Source organism: Amblyomma americanum, chromosome 7 (assembly GCF_052857255.1).
Source record: "Amblyomma americanum isolate KBUSLIRL-KWMA chromosome 7, ASM5285725v1, whole genome shotgun sequence".
Classification (NCBI taxonomy): Eukaryota; Metazoa; Arthropoda; class Arachnida; order Ixodida; family Ixodidae; genus Amblyomma; species Amblyomma americanum.
Genome location: NC_135503.1, coordinates 140,076,314 through 140,093,051, shown reverse-complemented (window position 1 = coordinate 140,093,051; position 16,738 = coordinate 140,076,314). Strand labels below are relative to the sequence as shown.

Below are 16,738 nucleotides of genomic sequence, written 5' to 3'. Positions count from 1 at the left end.
GGTAACAGCAAATCTGTTGAAGGATGGAGGGGACATCGTGCTAGAAAAACTAGCCACCCTGTATACGCAATGCCTTATGACCTCGACTGTACCAGAAGCTTGGAATAATGCAAACATTATCTTAATTCATAAGAAGGGAGACGCCAAGGACTTCAAAATTACAGGCCAATCAGCTTACTATCCGTTGCCTACAAAGTATTTACTAAGGTAATCGCTAATAGATTCAGGGCAACGTTAGACTTTAATCAACCAAATGATCAGGCAGGCTTTCGTAAAGGATATTCCACAATAGATCATATTCACACTATCAATCAGGTGATAGAGAAATGCGCAGAATATAACCAACCTCTATATATAGCTTTCATTGATTACGAGAAAGCATTCGACTCAGTGGAAACCTCAGCAGTCATACAGGCATTGCGTAATCAGGGGGTAGAAGAGCCTTATGTCAAAATACTGGAAGATATATATAGCAACTGCACAGCTACTATAGTCCTCCATAAAGTCAGCAATAAAATTCCAATACGGAAGGGCGTCAGGCAAGGAGACACGATCTCGCCAATGCTGTTCACCGCATGTTTACAGGAGGTATTTCGAGGCCTGAATTGGGAACGGTTGGGAATAAGAATAAATGGAGAATACCTAAATAATCTGCGATTTGCTGATGTCATTGCCTTGCAGAGTCACTCAGGAGGTGAACTGCAAATCATGATCAATGAGTTAGACAGGCAGAGCAGATCGATGGGTCTAAAAATTAACATGCAAAAAACCAAGGTAATGTTCAACAGCCTAGCAAGGGAACAACAGTACACAATTGGCAGCGAGAGCCTAGAAATTGTGACGGAATACGTCTACTTAGGGCAGGTAGTGACAGCTGATCCGGATCATGAGAGGGAGATAACTAGAAGGTTAAGAATGGGGTGGAGCGCATATGGCAAATTCTCGCAGATCATGAGTGGAAGTTTACCAATTTCCCTCAAGAGGAAAGTGTACAACAGCATAATCCTACCGGTACTCACCTACGGGGCAGAAACGTGGAGGCTAACGAAAAGAGTTCAGCTTAAGTTAAGGACAACGCAGCGAGCCATGGAAAGAAAAATGATAGGTGTAACGTTAAGAGATCGGAAGCGGGCAGAGTGGGTGAGGGAACAAACACGGGTTAATGACATCCTAGTCGAAATCAAGAGAAAGAAATGGGCTTGGGCAGGGCATGTAATGCGAAGGCAAGATAACCGCTGGTCCTTAAGGGTAACGGAGTGGATTCCAAGAGAAAGTAAGCGTAGCAGGGGGCGGCAGAAGGTTAGGTGGGCGGATGAGATTAAGAAGTTTGCAGGCAAAGGGTGGATGCAGCTGGAAAAGGATAGGGTTAATTGGAGAGACATGGGAGAGGCCTTTGCCCAGCAGTGGGTGTAGTAAGGCTGATGATGATGATGATGATGATGATGCACCACGGAACTGGCTTCTGCATGGCGCTGACACCAGCGAAACTTTTTCAGGATTGGTGCCGTGAACCAGCACTGAATCGAATGCAGCTGCTCTTTAGGATCACAATTTGCCGGACTGGATGGATGGATGGATGGTTGCGGCTGAACCCTTCAATCCGGGCGGTGGCTCAAGCCACCTAGCCATGGTTATAAGGTCCCCCTATAATTATTGAGGAACTTTGCATGGATGGATGGATGGATGGATGGATGGATACACGCTGAACCCTTTAAATCGGGCGGTGGCTCAAGCCACCTAGCCATGACATGAAATTTTACTCTTCTCTTGATTTTAGCCCCCAATCAGATAACCTTCGCTTGGTTACTTCTACCCGCTTAAAATCTACTTTCCCTTCACTGTACTTAAACCCCAATGCCTTGGATAAATCAGCCCCACTGCTTTCCACAGTAGGGTGAAGCCCTTTACAGAAAAGTATCAAGTGTTCAGCCGTTTCCTCCTCCTCTCCGCACGCAACGCACAACGTGGTTATCTCAAGGTACCTGACTCTATGTCTTAGTCCGCAAAACTCCCGTCCTGGCCTCAAACAACAAAGAGCTTCCCCTACAATTATCATAGATATTTTCTTTGGCAATTTCCTGCTTAAAAATCCTGTATGTTCCTAGTGCCGATTTCGTCAGCATCCCTGTTTTCCACAAAGCTCTCTCTGTTTCTTTAACCTTTTTCTTAACTGATAACTGCTGATTTGCCCCCCTACTGCTGTCCAGATATTTGCTTGTCAATTTTCTAGTCCGCTTTCTCCATTTCGTATCAACATTCCTTATATACAGGTATCTGAAAACTGGATGGATGGATGGATGGATGGATGGATGGATGGATGGATGGATGGATGGATGGATGGATGGATGGATGGATGGATGGATGGATGGATGGATGGATGCATGGATGGATGGATGGATGGATGGATGGATGAATGGATGGATACGGCTGAACCCTTTACATCGGGCGGTGGCTCAAGCCACCTAGCCATGTCTTGTGGAATTTTACTCCTGTCTTGCTTTTAGCCACCAATCAGATAACCTTCGCTTGGTTACTTCTAACCTCTTAAAATCCACTTTCCCTTCACTATCCCTAAACCCCAATGCCTTGGGTAAGTCAGCCCCGCTGCCTTCCACTGTAGGGTGAAGCCCTTTACAGAAAAGTATCAAGTGTTCAGCTGTTTCCTCCTCGTCTCCGCACGTAATGCACAAAGTGTCTATCTCCTGGTACCTGACTCTATACGTCTTAGTCCGCAAAACTCCAGTCCTGGCCTCAAACAACAAAGAACTTCCCCTACAATTATCATAGATATTTTCTTTCACAATTTCCTGTTTAAAGGTCCGGTATGTTCCTAGTGCCGATTTCGTCAGCATCCCTGTTTTCCACAAAGCTCTCTCTGTTCCTTTAACCTTTTTCTTAACCGATAATTGCTGATTTGCCCCCTTACTGCTGTCCAGATATTTGCTTGTCAATTTTCTAGTTCGCTTTCTCCATTTCGTGTCAACATTCTTTATATACAGGTATCTGAAAACTTTCCTAGCCCACCGCTTTTCCTCCATCCTTCTCAATCGTTCCTCAAATGCTATCTTACTGCTAGCCTCTCTGCTCTCGAAAGACGCCCATCCCATATCACCCTGTACCCCCTGATTTGGTGTATTGCTATGTGCTCCCAAAGCTAACCTCCCTACTCCCCGTTGCCTAATTTCCAGCCTTGCTTGAACATCTGGCCTCATACACAGGACCGCATTCCCGAAGGTCAGGCTAGGGACCGTGATATCACCCCTTTCCAGATCCCTCTTACCACCTCATACCTATTGTAATTCCACAGTGCCCTATTTTTCATGACAGCTGCATTCCTACTAGCTTTATTCATTACATATTTTTCATGCTCTGTCAGATACTCAACACTGTTATTTATCCACACCCCAAGATACTTGTACTCATTCACTACATTTAGCACGAACTCCTGTATTTTATGCTCGCCGCCCTCTTCATTAAATATCATGACTGCAGATTTTTTCTTACTATACTTGAAGCCTAATCTATCTCCCTCTGTACTGCATATGTCTAACAACTTCTGCAGGTCTTCCTTGTTGTCAGCCATTATCACTATATCGTCCGCATATATTAGTCCCGGTAATGTCTGTTTAATCAATTCCCCTTGCTTGAAAAAAGATAGGTTGAAGCCTAGTCCACTCCCCTCTAGCTTGGCCTCCAAACCTTGCAGGTACAACATGAACAACAAAGGGGACAGAGGACATCCTTGTCTAAGCCCCCGCTGTATCTCTACAGGCCCTAATACATTTTTTCCCATTTTATGAGCACTCTGTTACCTCTATATATATCTTTTAAAAGATTAATTACTCCATTTTCCACATCCAATGTGCCCAATATGTCCCACAAATGCTCCTGAGTAACGTTGTCATAGGCTCCCCTAATATCCAGAAATGCTAGCAATAAGGGCCTATGTTCCTTTTCCGCAATTTCTATACACTGTGTCAATGAAAAAAGATTGTCCTCCAACCTCCTTTGTTTCCGGAACCCATTCTGTAGTTCCCCTAACACCCCCTCGTTCTCCACCCAAGCCTGCAGTCTATCCTTTATAATTTGCATCACCACCCTGTAAACCACAGATGTCACTGTTATGGGGCGATAGTTACTTACGTCTGCTTTGTCCCCCTTTCCCTTATATATCATGTTCATTCTACTTAATCGCCATTCATCGGGGACTTTCTCATCCACTATCATTTTGTTCACTACCTGTATTAATGTTTGCTTGGATTTTGGTCCTAACTTCTTTATCAACATAATCGGGATACCATCTGGTCCTGTTGATGTGCCACTAGGAACCTTCTTCTCTGCCCTTTCCCACTCTCCTTGCTCAAGTGAAGCTATTGCTGTAACCGGTCTATCCTCCTTCGATAAATTATGTACCACGTGCTTTGCTGAAAATTTTTCCGTCATCCTTGTTCCTATGTGTTTTATTGCTTCATCCCCTTCTAGTCGAATACCCTCATCTGTATGGATGGATGGATGGATACGGCTGAACCCTTTACATCGGGCGGTGGCTCAAGCCACCTAGCCATGTCTTGTGAAATTTTACTCCTACAGCGCCACCTGGCGCTTTTTCTAGGAGTTAATGTTAGTACTCAGCATCCCGCGCAGATTGAAAATAACACGGGCACCGAAATTTTACGTTCGCATTTTGAAGGCTGGGTCAAATGGCTTATGTGCGGCGTGCTCGCGTGCGTTGTGTTCACTGTTTCCATAAGCGTATTGCAGCCAAAGGCGGATTTATGGTTCATCCCCTCTTATGCTGAACTATATCTTTAGGCCGAAAGAAGTACAAGAAATCCACGGTTCAAAAAATGCTGCCTCCCGCCCCTCCGCAGTCTTCAAAAGTTGTCCATAAATCCGCCTCTGCAATGAAGTGAAATCAAGCCAGAGAAATGCATAAAATAATTCCAATGGATCACGTTCAAGTTTTCCGCCAAGCACCTTCGTCGCCCGCATTGTCATCGCACCTTGAGACCCTAAGCTGATTTTTCTTGATGTGCATAGCGTAATATGCCTTATTTTTGTTTTATGTTTTACCCATGCCATATTATGCCCGAAAAGATTTATACTAATAAAAAGCAAAAAAAAATTGAATATTTTTATGTGGCGCCATCTACCCTTAGGGAACGAAACCCATTGATTGATGCCGCTGCTTTGCCGCTTCCCTACGCCGGATGCCACTTGCGTTTGTGCCTTGTGCTCCGTGAGCGCGATACATGTTCTGAAGTTCTTCCAGTGAAAGCGCTTGAAACGCTGTTTAGCGTATTGTAATTAACTTGATCGTCTAGCGTTGAATATTCAGATGTCCACTCCAGGAAGAAACAGGAGTCGCTTCACAGTTGTGCCATGGTATAACAGGTAAGTTGTGCATGTTGCTGACAAGCCGTCCTCGAAAGTAAGGGTATCGGGAGTAGCTTCCCGTGGTTGTGCCTCTCGGGGGTAGTTCTTGTTGGCTACTCCTGCAGCAGTTGTTTGCGTCTAGCCAGTGGCTACATGAAGTCAACATTTGTTTTAGTGATTTCGTCGGCTGTCTTTCAATAATGGTACCTCGCTTTATTCGCAGGCACGAATGGGAAAAGGTGTACCGGAACCTCTTCAGCAGTTCTGCAGAAGATCAGTCTGCCGGGCTGGCAAGCGTCGCCGTGTGGAGGAGCAGGTAAGGCGTTTTGAGCACGTTTTCGGTGAAGCCAAAATGTGCAAGTTTAGCACCGAATCCTGCACGAGGAACTGGTAACACTTCAAAATGGGGGTTTCTTTGGATAAAAAAAAAAAAAAAGTCGCGCGCTCTTTGTCGTTCGAAAATGTGTGGAAAATTATGTTCGGAAAATTAAAGGCCTGCTTTTCAAGAAAAATGACAAGCGATTCGAAGATATTCCTCTAAGCTTGGGAAAACAGCTCATACGCGAGCATGACGAATCTTGACAAAGAACATGTCAAAATTAAGCTTTTATCAGTTTCTTTGGCAATGGAGCCACTGTGCACGTTAGGGCATTCCTGCGCTTCGGTAAAGGCAGTTTACGGTCACCACAGCACCCACCGTGCTAAGTGCTTTATCGGATTCTGAAAAGCCTGCTAGGTGTGTGTGTCCTAAAACAGCATGCTGGGATTGACACATGATTGCCACATGCGGTTGCGACCGTAGAGTTTTGCAGTTATATGCTTCATGTGAAACTAACTGTTATCAAAAATACTTGATCAAAGGAATGACCAAAATTTAATGTGAACCTGTGGTTGTTCTGTGCATGTTTGTACACCGTGCATTGGCATGAACATTAAGGCACATATACGAAGTGATGCACCACATCAATGAACATATAGATGTCTTGGCCACAGTGAATAGATGATGTGTCTGAGATTCATCTTCTGGCAGGAGCGTTTGGCACATTAGTATCTTGAAGCACATTGGTGCTCAACCACGAAACTTGCTCAGCATGGTCTGTATTTAATTTGTTCTCACGGTGACATGGTCTCAGCACGGTGAGAGAATGGTATTTGAAATACGTGACACACATCAAGCATTTTACAGTTATGCTACTTCCTTCCTTAGAGCTGCTTCTTCAGGTACGCGAAATCTGCATGTGGAACACCCTTGGAAGATGCTCGGTCGTCATAGACTCACTTCACATTGGAATTTGTGCTCCCTTTAATAACGCTGCTTGCGGTAAGATTTGCAGAAATCATAGAACATAGAATGCAAACACGCAAACAGCTAGGAATAGCTGCCTACTAGAACAAGGACAGAGCGGCATGAAAAATGACAGAAGTATCGACACATATTTAATAACGTTGTATAATGCGTGGCAGGAACGGTTGAAAATTGAGCTTAAACAGTTTTGGGCATTGTAGCGTTTAATGATGGCGCGACATTTTGCAGAAAAGGACAAAAAGGTGTAACTGGTAAAGGAATTAGAAATAGTTTCCCATCTATGTGGAAGTTAAAGGATAGGGACATCAAATTTCCGTTGTGTGTTGTTTCTTTAGAATGATGTGCTAGACATTAATTAGAACATGGATTGCCCACATGGTATTTGCCTGCATCCAGTAAGTAAATTATAATTGAACTTCTTTTGTGTTTCATTTTCAACAGCTGAATGGTGTCTGTGATGTACTGGGGTGCTTGAGGTCGCATGAGGCATACAAAAACTGCAGTATAATTGCAGCTACATTGTTTTAATTCCCGAAATGCCAGCCTTCCTCAGTAGCTCGAATGACACCAATTCTAAAAGCTGCTATTGTATTTAAAGTTTTTGCAGGTCTCACATGACTTCAAGTCCTTTTATATGTTCAGCCACCGTCTGGTTGTTTGTACCAAAGAGAGGAGGAGGATTTGGTTTGTAAGACATTTATTTCGTTCAGAAGAGATTGGGCTGTTCGATGGCCCATACTTTAATCTTTGGGCCTGAGCTGACCAGCACGGCTTCCCACCACTCTTGAGAAGGGAGCTTTATTAAGTCCGCTGGGGGCGGATCTTTTGTGCAGTTTCAGAGAATGTGGTTGCACGTGGCTCTTCCGCTGCATTTATTACAGTTAGGGTTGTACTGGCTGGGGTACATAAGGGCAAGCAGAAGTTCCAAAGAACCAGGAGCTCCGATTTCGGGTACTAGGAAAAACTTTACTCAGGGCCAGCACCAAGGTTCGCCGACCATCTGCTGATCCCAGATGAAGCCATGCACTCCTGTTAGGTGGTTGGTGAGAGTAAGGGAAATAAGAAGAGGTAATGGCAGTGTTACATGAGTACAGAATGTGTTCTGTATCTGCCTTGATTTCCAGACTATTGGGACAGTGACCTGGCTCAAGCCATCCGAAGTTGCAGACCGTTAGTCGGGTAGGGAGAGGGTTAGTTTGAACTTTGTGAAGGATGTGCGCTTGTTCCATGTTGAGTGATGGGTGGGGTTGGGCCAAAGTTCTGTGGTTTTCCCTGGTGTTTTGGTAGTGTTTAGCTATTTGCTCTTTGTATGTTGTGGTGTCTTCAGCTGAAGTTGGATTTGGCCAGGGAATTGATTCAGGGCAGGCAGATGTTAATTGAGCCAGAATTCCATGTGATGATCCATGTGCAGGAATATTTTGTGCTCCATTCTGAAGGAAGAAGAAACTTGCCACCAAAATATGGTGTCTATACCCTTGTAACATAATTGTACTCTGTGCCGAGGCAAAGAGTGATGGGGACAACACACGTCCATCATTCTTTGTCTCGGTGCCAGATGCTTGAACTATGTCAAACCAACTTGCCCATCAGCACATTCTATGTGTACTCTGTGGTTAGTTATGCCCCAGGGCGAGGACTTTCCCTGTTGACAGTTACTCGCATTTCTGTGTTACCTCTCTTTCTTGTGCTTTTCCTCCAGGCTGTACGGTCGCCTCCCTCCAGCCATTGAGGCCACTGTGGCGCTCGTCCGGGCCCACTTGAACGACATTGTCTTGCAGGGGGATGCATTGGCAGTTAGAAGGTTTTCTGCCGACGAGCTCAGTTCGCTCTTTGCTGTGGCCATAGTCAGGTGAGCACGAGTAAATGTGTTCCGGAAATTCTTGGACAGATGTTCACATTAATCAAGTATTTGTTAAAGTGCATGCTCTGGGTGCCTTGATTTTACAGTCATTCTGTGACAACTCTACTTGGGAGGCAAAGGCTGGAGTGGCTACCTATGGACACAGTTTGGACCTTCTTTTGTTTTTATTGACCGCGATGGACCAGTCACACTGGTCATATTCTATTTGAAGAATGAACTCAACTTTCTCTTTCTCTCCCTCCTATTTAGGTCTTTTTTTTCTTTCTCATATGCATTGCATGGTAGCCATTCGGGCATTGCCTAGTTTAATCTTTGCCCCCTGAGTGTCTCAGGAATGAGGATATATTCTTACTTGCCCATAGGTAGTGTGCCACAGATTTTATTAGAAAAATGCTAGTTGTAGACACTAAGGTATTGAAGTAAATCAGCACACAACTATGATTTCTGAACAAAGCGTTTCATTGTTCATGGAGCTTTTATCAGAAAAGAGGAAAGTCTACTTAGGCTTGGTTAGTGTTTGTCTTTGTTGGGGTCTTCACAATGTGACAAAACATTGTGATACACATGGGTGTGCACTAGTGGAGAGTGGTCAACATTGCATACTTTGGTATGCTAACTCTGCTGACTCGCTATGTTGCAAAAATGCTGAGGTTTGCTGTTTTATGCCATTTTTACACCACTTCTCCACTTTTTTCATGGGCACCAGTGAAGTTATAAAAACAGGCCATGCTATTGTTACTTCTGCGTGATAGGTCTGAGTTTGTTTCTGGGCGAGCACCTCATAGTCTGGTGAAGGTACAGTTGGGGCTACATGTATTGTTCCTACTTATGATAAATGTGATCAGTAAAGACAGTGGGACTGACATGACCTGTGTGCAGCAGCTGCATTAAATCTCGGGTAATAAAGCGTGCACGTGCACTCCTGTTCTTGTTAGAGCAAGGGCACAAAGCCCCCTCATTCGCCTTGGTCGATTCCTTCTCCACCTCGGTTCCCCTCACATTTCATTTGTATTTAGATCGGAAAGTGGCATGCATTGCTACCACGGAACTGTGGTGGCACATTGTTACTTTGCGACTGACTCCTACTGATGCCTTTTGGGATATGGCCTTGATAGTATTGGCATTGCAGGACAGTGCAGACATTGTGGACACTGTCAAAAATGGATGATCCCAGAGCAGGAGGAGAACTACTGGAAGACAGTGAAAGAATTACAGGACAGTCAGATACCTGATGCGGCGACTCTACGAAAGAATTTGGGTTTACGCTCGATGGTTGCATTGATGCTTTGACTCTAAGACGAGGCTTCTACATGCAGCAGGGCTTTTCAGGTGGGCAGAGCTAGTGGCTGAGTGGAGATGCGCAGAAGTAGGTAAGGTGGTACACTAGGAGGGAGGTGATGCGAAGAAGTGAGTGGAGGATGGCGAGGGTTGGATGGGTCAGCAGTGAAGCACTGAACTGTGTGTGGCAAGCAATAAATGCAGTGGCATTTATCACAGCCAGATAGGGAAGTGTTCCGTCATGAAGGAGACTAGACAGAAATGCCTGGTTCCACTTGCAAGTGTATATGTGTGCTGCTCACCTGTTGCTTTTGCTTTTTTTTTTTCATTTACTAAGGCTTTTTGCAGAACCTAATTTTAGAAGTAAACTGTTATTTCACATTTTTTTCTTGTGGCTTGATCACTTAAGGACGACGTTAGTCTTAAAATGGAAGTTTTTATAATTTGATATATTGTAATGAAATTAGGTGTTTGTATGTATTTCTTCCTCTTGGTTTCAAAAATATTGTTACCCATTGACAACAAAGTGACTATTGGAGCTCTTGAAGACGATGACGCTGAGAGTGTGTGCTTGAGCATTCTCAAAGCCTCAGGTCGTAGAGTACGTCTCTGCGCGGCACAATTGTTTGTGGAGACCTCTCTGTAACAATATAATTATTTTTAGTATATCTCAGTTCCAATATTATCAGAAAATAACTTAACCAACCCTAATTAGGTAATTTCTTAAGACACTTTCCTCGTTAAGGCACTTCCCCTCAGTACTTTTTGGTTCCAATTAAAATTGAGCTGTAGCCAGAGACCTGCCATTAGGAGTTATGCCATTTATATTGTTATTGAGGTATATCATCATAGAACAATGATCAGTTCTGTTGAATCACTAATTATCAAATATAGTTAAGTGACTGTTCACTAAATTTGATACATTCGACTCAGCCATAAAAAGAATAGCATAGCTCCATGGTTCAGTTCTTTCTGAATTCAGTGGAATATGATTAATTGAAATTGCACCAAAAAAACGAAATGAAAACATTCTTCGACGTCCATTGACTTCATTTTTACTCGTCACTTCCTTGTTTTTGCCGTTGCCTTTTGGATCCTAGGATTTGGAGAGGAAGAGACAAATGCTTAGTGGGAGATAATGCAGCTGTTACCCATCTTCCAGCCTTCATTGTTGCTGTGCTCATATATCGCTCGAGTAATGTCCCGATTCTGGTGTGTTGTGCCACTGTGTGGAAAGATTCTTCTAGTCGTTGTTGGCAGACCATCAGCTTCCAGCGCTCTGCACATACTCCATTTCTGTTTTTCGAGTGTAAACAAAGTGCTCTTAATGTGGCAGTTTACCTTTGCTCAACAGTTGCATAAGTGCACCTGAAGAGTGTGCTAGCGGGCCTGGGGGACCTTCTTCAAGTTGAGTAGCTTCCAAGCAAAAGAAAAAAATAACCCTTTTCTGACTGTTCACAGTTTGGTGCTAAAATTGCCCTTCATTACACTTTGCTATGGGCTGTGGCACCGTCGCCAACTTGGCTAATCTATTGCACAAGCATTTGATGAGGGTTTTGTAAACCACCCTTTTCTACAGGTTTGTTGGAGACATCGTGGAGCCGCTGCGGAGTGCAAAGAATATTAGTGCAAAGGAGGCAGCATTCCAGGTATGCTTTCTTCTCCTTGATCTGTAATAACTGAAGGTTTTGGTTCTCTGTATAGTATCTGCATTCTGGGTACTATGTATTTCTATTCAGTGTATAAAAATTTTTTGGACATTCATCTTAGTTTTGCAGTTGTGCGTTTGATAACTGGCCATGTTGAGGCCATTGTTGTTTCAAGCTGTTCTAATATCAGCTGCCAGTGTGTTGGGGTGTTTTGTTTTGCACTGACGTTTAGCACTTTGAGTCCAAAGTCTTGTTGGAGCTGCTGTGCATTTATCTAGTTTATTTGCGAGGGCACGGTTATCAAGCAATGTAAAAGAATGTTCGGGAAATATACCTAAAGTTCCAAAGCATGGGGCTCAATGGTGGAGATTATAAGGACTGGGCTGTGGTGGCAGAATGCAGACCCTGTGAGAACTGCTTAAACTTGGCTGCCTTGGATGGGTGGATCTGCATTGGTCTAAATGTGCAAAGCACAGTGCTGGTACATAGGGTGCAGCGGAGGGTTCAATGCTACCATGTTGCTGGTACGGCACAAAGTACTGACGGAGTACACACAGAGCATTTGGAAGAGAAATATCACTTGATTTTTTGGAAACAAGCACCAGCAGCCTATAATTGCTGTTTCGTAACCTTTGGTAGTTTAATTATTTGTGGATCTGTGAAAAGTTCTGAAGCCCTTGGTTGCGCTGGTCCATTACCAAGCAAGCATTGGGAGAGAGGTCACCGTAAACTGGCAGTCTCTGGAGTGAACCTGAAGGAGCTGGCTTACATCTCGCCCCAAATTGCACGAGGAAGCACATGGTACTCTTGACATTTCTGCGACGAAAGAACCTGAGGAGTGCAGTGTTGGCCGAAGGCACTGCTGTAGTACCCATCTGGATTTTCTCAGAAAAAGCACCTAGACGAACATTACAGCCACTAAAAAAGGCTCTACATTAAATACATTAAAGGTCAGTTAGGCAGCATAATCGATAAGAGGAACAGACAGATGACTAACCTGAAACAGAGGAAGCAGCAATAGCCTTCACTTGCATCAGGTCCAAATTCATGAGAAAACTGGACAGAATTATTGAATTCCAACTAAAAGATAAGGCAGAGGTTGAGGGCCTGTCTTGGCCTTCCATGGGTTGACCTTTCCTTGTCAGGTGCAATGAAAGTTGCACTTACAATTTCTCAAAAATGCTTTTGTGTTAAAGCTGCAGATATAGCATTTCATTGTGGCCGTGAATATAGTTTAGAATGGCCTTGAAGTCCCTTAATGTTCTTGAATTTTTTTCGTGTGGAACCTGTAATAACCAAATGCTGCAAGCACAGCCTTTACACCATTTCCATATGGGTGTAACTTGTTGCTGTATGGATTAAAGCAGTGCGCAGTTTTTGTTCTTGCTAAAAGTTGACAGTTTGGATCTGTTACCATATGTTCATTTTTGTCCAGCAGTTCAGCAGTGAAAAGATGCATTCATTGCTGAGAAAATTAAATCTAAGGAAACATCTTTTTTTTCTTTGAGACTAGATTCTAACTCGCGATAGCAAAACTGTAAAGGACCCCGTGACCACTATTTTGAAGTGAATGGTGCTGCATCCTAGTCTCAGAGCAATGCTAGGGTGGCTAGAATGGGAAGGTGTGAAAGATCGCGGCACTTTGCGTCGGCCGCGCGTGACCTCCTCTGCGCACCTATGCCGCCAGGGGGGAATGCGGCGCTGCAGCTAGCGGCGCGGTAAGTCTCAGCCACTCAGCCGCGTCGGTCTTGCACGTGCCGTTGCAGTTTTAGTCAGTTCAGTCCGTTTCGTCGCCTGCATTGGATGTATAGCAGCGTTTTTTTATACGAGGGCGGGATACCTTCAGCAGCAAAAGTGGCTGCGGAAAAAGTGGAAGTGGTTGTAGGCCATCACAGCTACGCTGAGCGACACAGCGATGAGCGGCTGATATATTACATTGCAGGCTATGTGGCTAAGAAGGGTGTTTTTGACAACTCATTGTGAAGCCTGCAGAAGCTCCAGGGACTCTGGAACAGGGGGGGGGGGTTGTTTCCCAGCATTTCTCCAAAGGGGTGTCGCAGCAGCGCCACCTGTACCTTGGAAGAAGAAATAAAGTGAACGCAGCCTGCGATGAGGTCCGACAGGAAAAGCAACGATCACCAACTCAAACCTGGAAACAATTAACGGCTTCCCGCGGCTTCTCTCACTCCGTGGTGCAATCCGTAGGGTATAAAGGAAGGGCAGTGGGGAGCGACGGGAGGCAGTAGTCCCCGGGCTGCACGGAAGCGTTGGTCTTACCCCTCTCTTCCCGAGCCTGCCGTGGACCGTCGGAGTTAGCGTTGTGGTACTGGTGCCAACCAGAAGCCCTCACTGATCCGATGGTTCCCGGCCGAGACAGTATAGATATCCCTTGCTCGGACCCGCGGACTTAGCGTTGTTGCACTGGTTGCACACCGGAAGCCCTCTTTACTCCGCGGCCCCTCGATCAGCTATCCTAATCGTACGGCAGCATCCCGCTGCGTTAGTATTTTATACCCCTGCTGTCGGACCCTCAAGCAAGGTGTTGGAATTAATCACCAAACCCCCCGGTTCGGTTCTCTGAATTCTACGACTCTCCGTCGCAACAAGGGTGTTCCCTTCCTGCTCGCGACAGGGGGGCAGCCCCCCCCCCCCCCCCCCCCCCCCCCCCCCCCCCCCCGCCCAAGTCTCCAACTTCGTGCACTCAGATCAGATTTCTGATTAACGCTTCAATTTCAGGATGTTATAAACGTAAAGCACAGTGAGGCTGAGCTCGTTCGCTTCATACCAGCCTTAAAACGTTTAATTTCAGTAACCTATACCAATCATGTCCCAGCAGAAATTGTTAATTGACTGAGCTCTGTTCATGAGCATGGTTACTAGCATTGAAAAAGTACGAACGAACTTTTTTACTGCAGTCGATCACTCCTCATCTGTACATCTCTATATATATGTAAAGTTGCCCATTTCAGTTCAGGTTTTATATGCATTACAAATACACTTTTCAAGAGCGAAATATGAAAATATTAAGAAAAAGCAAATAAAATAATTAAACATTTAATAAAAGATGGAATAAACAGACAAACAACTAAAAAACTCGAAGACCTGCCCCCCATTCGAAAAAAACTTCCGGAGTCCCAGCAGAACAGCATGTCTCTTTGATAAAGGCAACATACCCAAAAAACCTCCAGCTGAGGAAGTTAATGAGTTGGACCTTAGGGCCTTTTGCAACCGTCAGTATCATTTTACATTCTTGTCAACGTCCTGGAAAACAAACTTGCATTCAACCGAACGCTCTTCCATGCCGAAGCTGCGGCAGAGGTTCTACAGTCAATTGGTAATGCGCCAAAAATTGGTTCTGAGCATTCTGTTGCACTGACAACATCAGGTGTACGTTTTTATTGCCTCACAAGGATTCCCTTTTTGCTTAAGGGTATGAGGATAGTGAGAAGAAACGGAAAACACTGAAACCTTGTCTATTTAAGATCGAATTCTGCAAAATTCCCCTCCCCCCAGGTGAAAATTTGTTCATAGGATTCTGCTTTCATTTGGTTTCATCTGGTCCCAGAAGGAAGCCGAAGGCCTGGTTTGCTGCTGTTTGAAATGGTCCCTGTAGGGCACCCAATGGTGTTTTGCTTGGATCTACTAGTCCCAGAAAAAAGCCTTCTGGTTTGGAGCTGGGGTCTGCTGGTCCCAGAAGGAAGCCAATTCTGGTTTGCTGCTTGTTAAAAAGGGGCCTTCAGCGATTTCATGGCCAGATGTGTTGCTTCACTGTCTAGAATCGTCAAAGATTGCTTACATGAGCGTCAAGATGGCATACATGCTACAGGTCCGCAAGCGGCGACAAAAACTAGTTTGTGCATTGGGGCGCCTTCAGCCAATGCGACTGCAGTTGCGAGGTCTTACGGCATGCGTTACAACGTGCTATTCTCGCCGTAGTGGCTGCGTTTCGATGGCGGTGCAACGCACAGAGTCAGTGCATGTTAATGAAACCCAGGTGGTTGAAATCATTCCGAAACCTTCCACAGAGGCGTCGCTCACACCCTGGGCATCATCTCGAAATGAGCACGCACAAAATGCGCTTCAGTCCAGTTGTGCAATGTAAACTGGGCTTGTGAAGCAGCATATTTCACGGGAATTATGATGCGAGTTGACGAAACATTATTTTATGGTAAAGATTCATTCTCTGTCACTCGCAGAATACGCACGGTAAGTGAAACGGGCTCATTTTCGCCTCAGTGGTAAAAATTTAGCCTACGCGATGCGCTCATTTCGGCTGCACGCCTTACCGCGCCTCTGCCGTCAGCGCCGCCACACGGCATCGGCGCGCTGCGGGGGCCATGCTTCCCCGGCCGGTTTTCACACCTGCCCACTCTAGCCACCTTAGCGCTGCATAATAATCAGCCTTGATGTCACTGCAGTTTGCTTGCAAAAATGGCCGATGGTGGCAACACCTGTACTTCATTTTGTGACCTTTTCTAGCTTATAAAATCTTTGTTTTTAGCAAGAATCGTTGCTTAGTTTTCATGTACAGCCCAGTTTCAATTTTTCCTCAGTATCCCTTTATGTTGCTCCTATTGCCTTCATTACGACAGGGTTTACCTGTAAACCCACATGAAGAGAGCAGGGTGGGTCAAGAAACAAATGCATTAAATGCTATCCTAGTCGAAATAAAGAAGAAGAAATGGGCTTGGGCAGGGAATGTAATGCAAAGGCAAGACAAGCGATGGTCATTAAGGGTAATAGACTGGATTCCAAGAGAAGGCAAGAGTATCGGGGGCAGCAAAAAAGTCAGATGGGCTGATAAGATTACGAAGTCTGCAGGGATAAGTTGGCACAAGAACGTGTGGCGATGGTGATGGCTTGCAAACCAAACGTTCTCTGCAGCTCGGTATCCCTGACTGGGTGCTCGACCTGCGACATGCATCCGCGCACGGCAGCATGTGTGGTGGTAGCGCGTCCCTGGGGCTGCTGCGGACGGCTGCATCGTTGCTGCTCGAGTGGCTGCGGATCAACCACTGGGAGGTCCAGAGGGACTCTCTGGTGGCTGCCGAGGCACCGTCATCCACCGGTGCCACCTTGAACCAGGCAACGCCAGCAGGCAGTGACGATGGAGATGGCCAGCCAGATTGCTGCACCATGGCTCAAGTGCGGAATGTTCTCGACGACTGGCTGTCAGCGTCTGCTAAGGCAAGCACTGCTGCATTTTAGTGTTGGATTTGTTCAGAACATAGCTGTTTTATGCTGGGCCATTTTGGAAGAATTCCTAAA

The 16,738-nt window shown here is 45.2% G+C and overlaps 1 protein-coding gene across 1 annotated transcript in view; it reads left to right on the top strand.

Moving 5' to 3' along the window:
* Window positions 1–5,200: 5,200 nt before the first annotated feature.
* LOC144096620 (uncharacterized) overlaps window positions 5,201–16,738 on the top strand; it is a 72,984-nt gene continuing 61,446 nt past the window's right edge. The window contains exons 1-5 of the mRNA XM_077629437.1: window positions 5,201–5,394; window positions 5,600–5,692; window positions 8,382–8,531; window positions 11,401–11,470; window positions 16,355–16,657. Of these exons, the coding sequence (XP_077485563.1) occupies window positions 5,339–5,394; window positions 5,600–5,692; window positions 8,382–8,531; window positions 11,401–11,470; window positions 16,355–16,657 (672 nt within the window). The 5' untranslated portion in view covers window positions 5,201–5,338. The remainder of the gene's footprint in view (window positions 5,395–5,599; window positions 5,693–8,381; window positions 8,532–11,400; window positions 11,471–16,354; window positions 16,658–16,738) is intronic.